The sequence below is a fragment of the Crocodylus porosus genome, unplaced genomic scaffold (assembly GCF_001723895.1).
Source record: "Crocodylus porosus isolate Cpor-Errol unplaced genomic scaffold, CroPor_comp1, whole genome shotgun sequence".
Taxonomy (NCBI): Eukaryota; Metazoa; Chordata; order Crocodylia; family Crocodylidae; genus Crocodylus; species Crocodylus porosus.
In genome coordinates, this window is record NW_017728932.1 from 9343408 (window position 1) to 9353099 (window position 9692).

General features: G+C 46.4%; 1 protein-coding gene across 1 annotated transcript; it reads left to right on the forward strand.

The window, feature by feature from the left end:
- Nucleotides 1–2912: 2912 nt before the first annotated feature.
- Nucleotides 2913–8326, forward strand: LOC109316976 (F-box only protein 39-like). The gene is made up of 4 exons (XM_019545345.1): nt 2913–3055; nt 3603–4838; nt 5747–5923; nt 8143–8326. Exons 2-4 carry the CDS (start codon nt 3825–3827, stop codon nt 8269–8271), a joined length of 1320 nt encoding a protein of 439 aa, XP_019400890.1. The 5' UTR covers nt 2913–3055; nt 3603–3824; the 3' UTR covers nt 8272–8326.
- Nucleotides 8327–9692: the final 1366 nt, after the last annotated feature.

The window sequence follows — 9692 nt, forward strand, 5'->3', positions numbered from 1 at the left end:
GGCTTCGCTCCCGCCTCGCACATAAGCCGAAGCAGACCCGGCAGCCCGGCCTCCCCTCCCCCTGTGCTCAGCCAGCAGCAGCCTCTGGGAGGTGTGAGAAGGACGCTTGTCCTGCCTCGGGGAAATGGCCGTTGCCGGCTCAGGCGGGCCAGGCCCCGTTGGGCAGCGGCGGGAAAGGCGCTGCAGCTCTCTCCCGCGCCCGGCCGTCTGAACCCACAGGCGCGTTGGTGGTTGTCACTGACCGAAGCAAGGGGTAGGGGTAGGGGTAGGGTGGCCATCCTAGAGGGCCGTCCGGGTCTCCTCTGTCCGCGAAACCCGAGGCCTTTATTCGTAGATTGGGGCTGGAAGGGACCGCGCAGTCACCGGGTCCGCCGGCTCTAGGCAGGAAGACAGCTGGGGTCCAGGGACCCCAACGCCTGATGTGCTGCAGTGCCTTTTTCTTTTATGTTCTCTGTTTTTCTCTTGAAAAGCAAAAGATACTAGGCTGGGACTTGGGATACTCGACTGGGACTATTGACACAAAACCCACCGCCTTTATACCCTCTTTTTTTCTTGAAGAGAAAAAGATAGCAGACTGGGACTTGGGCTATGACTTGGGATGCTCCACTGGGACTTGATGCAAAACGCGACGCTTTTATGTCCCCATTTGTCTCTTAAAGAGGGGACGTAAAGGCATCGGGGTTCATATCAACGGAGGACAGAGTAGCAGAAAACCACAATGTCCTCTGTGACAGCCACCGTAGCAGCAGCCTCTGGGAGGCGTGAGCAGGACACGTCTGCTGCTTGCAGGGAAGGGCGTCCTGCTTCCGGGAAATGTCCATTGTCGGCTCAAGCGGGCCAGGCCCCGCCGCCTCGTCCGTTCTGCCGCAGCGTTTTCGTCCGCATTAGCCAGCGGTGGGGAAGGTGCTGCGATTTTCTTCCGCACCCAGCAGTCTGAAACCACGAGTGTGGTTTGTGGTTGTCGGTGACTGAAGCAAGCGGTAGGTGATGAGTTGTATGGTTAACAAGGTGACCACAAGTGGCAATGCTGAGCAACTCGAGTGTGTGCGTAGCGTGGCTCTAGCTTAGCGACTCTCAACCAGGTGCCGTGAGATTCTTGTCAGGGTGCTGCACCGCGCCATGCAGTATTAGCACCGCTCGGTGTGCAAGCACCTAGATACAATTCACTAGGCAAGTCCAGAGATTTCAAAGAAGAATCCACAGTGTCAAAAATGTTCTGATTTGTTGGGGTCTTCCTGAGTTCATAGATTTCATAGATATTTGGGCTGGACAGGACCTCGCAAGATCGAGTCCAGCCCTCTGCCCCCGGGGCAGGAAGTCAGCGGGGGGTCAGATCACCCTAGCAAGATAAGCATCTAAGTTTTTTTGCAACAGAAGAATCGCTCTATTATTTTTCCATATTTATTTCTTGACATGGGGAGTCACTGAAAGTGTCAGAGAGCTGCCTTGAGTCTAAAAAGTTTAACCGCTGCCCTCGCTTCATCACGCAGGCCGGGACTCTGATAAAGTTAGACGCCTCAGGAATTGGGTGTCTTAACTCTCTCAGTCTCAGTTACGGTTGCTACCGCTCTCACTAGCTGATGCTGGATCAAATCCTTTCTTTGCCTCTTCTTCAGAGCGCTTCCTGAGAACTCTGCATGAATAAGAGCATCTGGATTAATTGGTCCAAATGAATTGCAATCTATATGGCAATTGAACCTTATAATGGAGGGAATAGGAAACGATCCAATTTAAGATCTTCCATTACTGGCAAGGTTTCAAATCAAATTGTCCACCGTACAGCGTGTGCTGTATGCTGCCGTTTCACATGCAGAAAACACAGGTGCAGAGAATGGCTCTTTATCCTACTGCGGAGGGAAATCATTAAACGCGTAAATGACTCGCTTCATCTAGTTTCCCATAAGACATTTCTGTTTGAACAGTCGCCTCCTTTTTGAAAGCCTCTGCGATAGGAGGTCAGTTCTTTCCCTTCTATGGCTAGTACCTTGTCGGTGTTTTATCTCACAGCTAAACTGTGCTGACACCTAGTGATAACTGTGTGGCATCGTGACATCGTGGGTGAGTGGATGCAGGGGTATTAAGCCATTGAAATGAGAGAAGGCAAAGTCCTGTCTTCTTGCCCAGCCAGGCTTGGGATGAAAAGAATATAGCCTAGGCTTTCACATGATCTAATTTCAGCAATCCAAAATCATTGAGCAGTCACCCCTATCTTATCAGCAACTTTATTCTCGGGTGCTATGTTTCAGTCCTGTACACTCGCGTTCCCTTTCTCATCATCATGCGGTGACTCCCAGGTGCATCTCCGAGCTCCTCCATCTGATGTGTTCAGTACTTCCTGTACTTGCAGACTCCTTTTCCCTTGAAGCATATCTCTAGGGAAATTTGCAGAGAACCTAGCTGCAGAACTGCATTGTTACAGTATCCGGAGATGTGGCACAAGTCTCTGTATCAGGGTTTGGAGCTGTACTTGCACACAAAAGGATAAGTCATGTGGAGGGAGGTCAGTGAGAGAGAGAACTAGTTGGGGCGGGGGGAAATAAAATGAGGATATGATCTAGACGCCTGTCAGATCTGTTTGGAGAACTTTCCGTGGCTTCGGCATGCTTTCCTCTCATCTGATTTGGGACTTTGGCTTATTGGCAGCAAAAAATAAGCTTGCATGACGCTCTTGAAGTTTGCAGGTCCTCATTTGCAGCGAGCATTGCTTTTGTTTTTTGCTGTGTGACAGCTGCCAGATACGTAGCTGTATTGTTGACGGGAGGCAGTAAGCAGCTGTGAGGTTCCCTGTTCAGTTTCTTTCCTCATTACCTTCACGTTAGCCGTATGCAACCATGGCTTAGGGCCGGTGCCCTCTCCTTGCTTGCCCTGAAGTCAGGTCAGTGCCCATGACATCACAAAGGCTACCTCTTGCTCCCTGGCAATAGCTGAGCTCCCTGTGATTGGGAGGGGGGGGGAAGGCATGGTGATCACTGAACCCTGAAGGGAGCAGATCAGAGGAGGAAGGGTGCTGAGGCCCAAGTAGCTCCCAAGCAATCCAGACTGGAAATCAAAACTGGTAACTAGTTTTTCTTGTGTACTGAGTGATGTTGGTCTTTTCCTTTTACCACTCGTTATTGGGTCTTCTATCTATTAGGCATGATTGTCCACATTTCCAATAACTGGATAACTCCATTGGATGAACTGTGTGATTATTTCCCTCTCAGGGAATAGATGCTTCAAACAGAGCCGTTTCCAGAAATTAAAAAAAAAAAAAATAAATCTCCAGCGGGTATTTCAAGTGCCTGCTGAAATAGGCAGAAATAAAATCAGCAGATTTAGTATGCTCCGGGCAGAGCAGTGATTTTTTCAGTGCAAAAGCAAGTGGCACTTTCTGAGCATACTGGTGCCTGCACAGAGGCTCAGAAACATCTAACGAGGCACAAGAGCCACACTCAGGGGTTTCTGGACCCTGCGCAGATAAACCGAAACCTCTGCTCCATTATACTGCAAGGTGCTCCAGCTCTGTTGGAAGTCAAGGGGCTGAAACTGTGCTCTTTGCTTTTCCTGTTGTGGGAGTTGACTCATTGCTTTTCTCTCTTTTTTTGTTTTTTTTTTCGATTTAGGTTAGATCACAGTTTAGATCTGAGAGGTCATTTGGCCACCAGAGATCCTAAGGAGGCAAAGGATGGATTAATGCTTTTAGATGCAGAGCAGCAGCATTTTAGCCACTTGATTAGAAGAGTTTAATCTGTTGGGAGATAGCCAGAAAAGCTAGCCACTGCCTTCCTGATCTATAGACCACCTAGGTTTGATTCTGTCCCCAGCAGGAACCGACTGTCTCCTTCATGGAGGATGACAGTGAATATGAGCAGAGCTGCTGGGCGTATCTCCCTGATGTCTGCCTCAGCCATGTGTTCTGGTGGTTAGATGACAGGGACAGATCCCAGGCTGCCTTAGTCTGTAAGAGATGGAGTCAGGCCATGTACTCGGGGTCTCTCTGGAGAACCAGAACCATCACCTTTCGTGGGAGGCCTTCTAGGTTGCACACAGCAGAGCTTGAATCTTCTCTGTGGTACGTCAAGAAATTTGGCAAGTACTTGGAACACCTCGAGATCAGGTTCCTGAATCCTTACAATGCTTTCTTGACGCGAAAATTTCAAGTGACAATGAAAGGGCTTCTCTCACGCTTGGGCAAATGTAACAGCCGACTGGTGTCCTTGAGTATGCAGCACCTGGAGTTGGACCGATTGGTCTGGAAAATCGTGACCAGGAATCAGTTTATCAAGAACGTAATACTTTTCCTGAAAAGAGTAGGCTCCCATCTGGATCATCTCAGCTTGAAAGGAGCCAGGGTGACGTTGGAAGAAGGCTGTGAGCTTTTGAGCTCTTTGAGCTACTTGAAAAATAAAAGCCTTGCCTCTGAAGTCAACATAGAAAATTTCTTCGAGCGTCATCTCGCTGTCTACAGAAGCCCCCTGTTTTATGAAACCATGTCCAAGTTCCGCAATCTGGCCATCCTGACCCTCAATTACAACTGCATTTCTGATGAACTGCTGGACACGCTGTGTGAACATAATGCCCATTCTCTCTGGACCCTAAATATCAAATGCCATATCCATGACCCTCATAGGCAAATAATCTGGGGGGCATCCTGGGCAAACCTAGCCAAGAGAGCCCCAAAACTCAGAGTGAACTTCTTCTTTGAAAGAGTCATGAAGTATGACAAGTTAGCCAGGATCCTGTTAGCAGAGATCCCTGTCAGGAGCATCAATCTACGCAGCTGTTATTTCAGGGACCCGGACTGGACAATGAGACCCACCCTCACCAATCTCTTGCCATCTTACAAGCACATCCTACAGGTACAGTGGGGACAGAGACACTCTACTCTCCTGTTACCGATTTGAACAGGAGGCCATGCCCATGTTAGCCTTATACTCAACGGCCGGTGTGGAAGTGAAGCCCTTCAAAGCCCACAAGGCCCTTTTACCTACCTTAAATTGATGTGCCCCCTTAAACAGTTGTCCCAATGGGACACTGTTTCACTGGAGGAGGAAACATGGTGCATTCCTTTCAGACCATATTGATTTCCCAGGTCCTGGTGCTTTGACATGTTCCTAGGGACCTGAAGCTTTGTGTTAGTGCAGGTTATTCCTTTAGTGTCAGACGTAACTTATTCTGTGTAACATGTAGATCAAGCTAAACTTAACTTGAAATTGTAGTAAATTTAAATAAGAAGGAAAAGGTATATATGTGGTATCACCATTACATTCTTGGTAGCTGTAGGTGGGAAGAGATTTAATCTGGGAGCAGAGAGGGCTGTTAATTTTCTCTGATGTATGTTGCAACATTTCCTTTAATCTACAGGACATCCTTTGAATTGGAATGATCCCACCCCCACTAATGGTTTGGGGGAATAAAACAGACTCTTTAAATTCGCTCTCTGTAACTACATGAAAGAACTTCATATAAATGAAACATTGCAGGGACTCGCATCATTATTCAATGCATCTTCTGTCATAATGGCAAGGTTTTGGAGGTGCGGGTCTATGTTTATATGATGACTAGTATAAAGGGGTTGAATTCTGAAAGGAACTTCTGGTTACTTAGTAAAGCTGATTGCATAAGTTTGATGATACTGAAGAGAACTTCCTGGAAATCAGACCTCCTAATGATACAATGAGAAACCTGCTGATTATATCTCATGTGCATGTACAAGAGCAGAGTGGCTTGGCCCTCAGGATAGGCATATATTTTTTGTCTTTTCTAGAAATTAACCCTTGAATTCAACAACAGCCATGAATTCCTGGATGAGGAACTCCTGCAGCTCGTGTTGTCATGCAGGAAGCTGTTCTTTCTGAAAATCTGGGCCTTCCTCGATATCACGTTTGTAGAGAGGCTGCTGCAAAATCAGGTGGAAGGCAAATGCACCTTGCGTACACTGAAGGTACAAAATTGAAGTTCAAAAAGTAGCATCCCTTGCATAAAAACAGGTTGAAGAATAATTGAGACATGCCAAGGCAGTTTCCTCCACTGACTATTGCATTATAGTTACTGTTAACATGCAGGCAAGAAGGTTTTTCAAGTAATATAAGAATGGTATATGAAAGTCCAAGATCCACTTGAAGTAGAAAGGACTGCCCTGGCACAGGTATCCCCTGATCAGCCCAGCCACACCGTCTTAAATCCAGTGAATTATTTCAAGGTGCAGTTAGGTTCAACTGCAAAGGGGTTTGAATAAGGACACAGCTACTCAGTGCAGTAGTGTTGCGGGGCACAAACCGTGATGCGATGCTACTGCGCAGTAGTAATGAGCAATTGCGCAGTAAGCATCACCAGGCAACCATGCTGGGACTCTACTGCACAGTAGTACTAGTTACCACGCAGTCATTTAGTACTTGGTTATGCAAGTTCTGCATGACTGCGCGGTAACAACTGCGCAATCAGTGTTTCGTGTGGATGCAGCCAGTGGGTATAAACTTAATGTAGCCTTTATTCGTAGCCAGGTGGTCAGATTGACTGACAGCAGGGATGGTGCAGGGCTAAACACGATTTTAAAGTGTATTCTATCCTTCTTTTATCTATTGGCAGTGCTTATACATTACAAAGTGCTCCCAGTCACACATTTCTATAACCTGTCCTATTACTGATCCTGCCACTGTTACTCAGTTATGTTACCGACCATGACCTAAGTACACATCATTGCCCATATATGACCAATTCAGTTTTGGTGCCTTGCACTTTACAATTTGCTTATTATTAAGGATCTTACTTTAATTACAATATTCCTACATCCCTTTCATATCTTATGGTACTAGGCATTTTTTATATTATCCTAAATGATTTACTTCCTTATACCAGTGTTGTATATTTTGTAGGGCTGTGCAAAATAGCACCGTTCCGATTTGACTTCAGCTTCGACGATTCGACAGAACAGTGTTTTGTTTCAAGTTTCATTTCATTTTGAAAGCACTGTTCCATTTCATTTTGTTGAAATTGTTTTGGGAAACATAAAATACAACAGGCAGGCAGACTGGGGGCTTGCCCACACCCCCGGAAGGGCTGCGGGGGCTTTGCCGGAGTCCATCCGCAGGTGCAGACCCCTGATCTTCCTGCCAGATGACAAACTGGTGCTGGGCCCAACCTGCAGCCAGTGCCGGGAAGATTGGTGTTGCTGCTGGCCTCAGGCCGCAACACCTGGCTCCTGTCATCTGGCAGGTAGACTGGGGGCACGCACCCCCAGAAGGACTCTGGCATAGCCTCCGCAGCCCTCCCAGGGGTGCGGGCAAGCCCCCAGTCTGCCTACCAGCTGACAGATGGTGGGTGCTGCCGGCTGGGACCAGTGCTGAAGCCAGTAAGCCTGGCTTTGAAACTCAAAATGTTTTGGAAGTTTCGAAATATTTCAAGTTCCCTTGTTTTGTTTTAAAGCTGTTTTGGAGGCTTTAGTTTTGTTTCAATTCCACTGTTTTGAGCTCGGAACGCATCGAAACAGCTTCGAAACCGAACCCCGGGTGAAATTTCGCACAGCCCTAATATTTTGTCCATCTCGGGGTGTTCTTCGACAGACTCCAAATGTTTTGATGCACCCCATTGTCCTCCACTGGACTTCAAAACTGTGCCTTTGAACTCCACCTGCGTCAGGCCTGCCTCATGGCCTACACAGCTTTCCATCTCCTACTATATGTCTGTGTGCATGCAGTCCTGACATTACTTCTTGGTCAACCTTGTTGGGGAGCACCATGCAAAGTAAAATCCTGCGACAATCTGTTGGTTATAAATAAGCCATGGTATCTTGGGAACCAGGAGGACCCCATGTGCTTGTCTACATCATCTTTCAGGCATGTAGGTCCCAGGAAACACTCAGTATTTTTTTATTTTATCCCACTCAGTATTTTTCTCCTTCCCATACGTCTTCTGCCATTTGGATATTAATAAAATAGCCTGAAGTAGGTCTCAGTATATATTCAGCCTTTGGTGAACCAAAATGCTTTCTGATAGCTCTGTAAATTTAGACTGACCAGAATCTGACGGAGGACTTGCAAGCCTGACCCACTGACTTACCTTTTTTTATTAGGCAGTAGGCTTATTTAGGCTCCTCGTTAGGTTCGTTAGAGTTTAATTTTGGCTAGTTATTTACTAAAAATTGATTTTGCTCCTTCCACACAGGTGAGGATTTATACAAGTCAGCATGAAACCAACCAAGAGGACCACATGTTGAGAGAAATTTACATAAGATACAAAGACCTGATTAATTCAGAGCTGAATTATTTTGTCATCGCCTACCCGATGATGTGAGGACAGTGTGATCCGTGAGGGGGAAAAAAATAAAAAATAATTTAAAAAAAAACTAGACCACAACTTGAAGTGCCAGATCTCATCCTTTGAGGAAAGCCCGCAGGGACTTTCTGCTTCATAACAGTGTCTCTGCAAAAGCAAACCAGGCCAAACTGGAATGGGAGGCGGCATAGTCCGACTGATGGCAAACTGAAGTGACTTGGGGCATGCCAGGGGCTTAATTTATATCCTTGCCATCCACCTGTTATGTGACATTGGACAAGTCCCACCCTCTCTCTGAACTTTCCTTTCCCCTCTTGCCCTTTCTCTAGTCCAGTGGCTTTAACCCTTTTTAGAGCCAAAGCACCATTCTTTGAATTTCAGCTCTTAGTTTTCACTCACTATAAAATATTAATAGAGCAAATTCTTTTGTTGCAAGGAATTTAGGGAGACCTCAACAGGTCAGACTGTTTTGATGCTATGGATTCCTGGCTGAAATGTCTGAGTTTGTCTTGTAAATTGTAAAACGTTTGCACACCTAACAGTGCTAATATTGCGCACAGCTCCTTGTGGCACCCTTACAGTAGTACCTGGGTTGCAAATCACTGCTCTGTTCAGATCATTTCTGTATGAATAGCTTGAATCTCTCACTATACATTTATGTACAGTGCTTGGCATAATATGGCTCTGTTCTCAGGCCTGTTGTTATTACATAATAAAGTACTGAAACAGGAAGCAATTTTAGAGTCCCAGGTAATTATAAAACACTGTTTTTTGATGGCTTCTTTTTATTTTGCCTCGTCTTTACCTTAGTGACACTGAATGAAGCCGAGCACATGGCACACCTGTATTTTAATGGTTTAACTCTTGTGTGTTTCTTAGAGACCGGATGTCAGGAAACCTGCCACCCAGAACTGGCTGCCACTGGCAACCCTGCTATCTGTACAACTAAAAGTGAAGACTGAATGGCTAAACACAGGACTCGAGTCACTAGGACCAACAAGCCAATATCACTTACAAACACAGCCTCCTACCGAAAAGTGGGCAAAAAAAGGAAAGTTTGTTGGAAGTGTTGAGATAAATGAAGGAAATGTGGATCCCTGTGAAACACCCTGTGAACTATAAGAAAAAAGCCAAGCCAGGTTTAAAAATGTATCATTTGTGTTACAGTAGACCAGGCTGTCCCTGCATGGGCTAAGACTGTTGCCTCATACCCCTTACAACAGGGGCGGGCAATTATTTTGGGCAGAGGGCCACTTACTGAGTTTTGGCAAGTCATCGAGTGCTGCATGATAGGCAGCCAGGGGCAGATAAATATTAATTTTCTAAATTTTTTAGGGGCCCTGTGGGCCAGATAGAATGGACTGGCAGGCCGCATCCAGCCCCCGGGCCGCATTTTGCCCACCCCTGCCTTACAATCTAAGTAATGCATCTTCCCAACT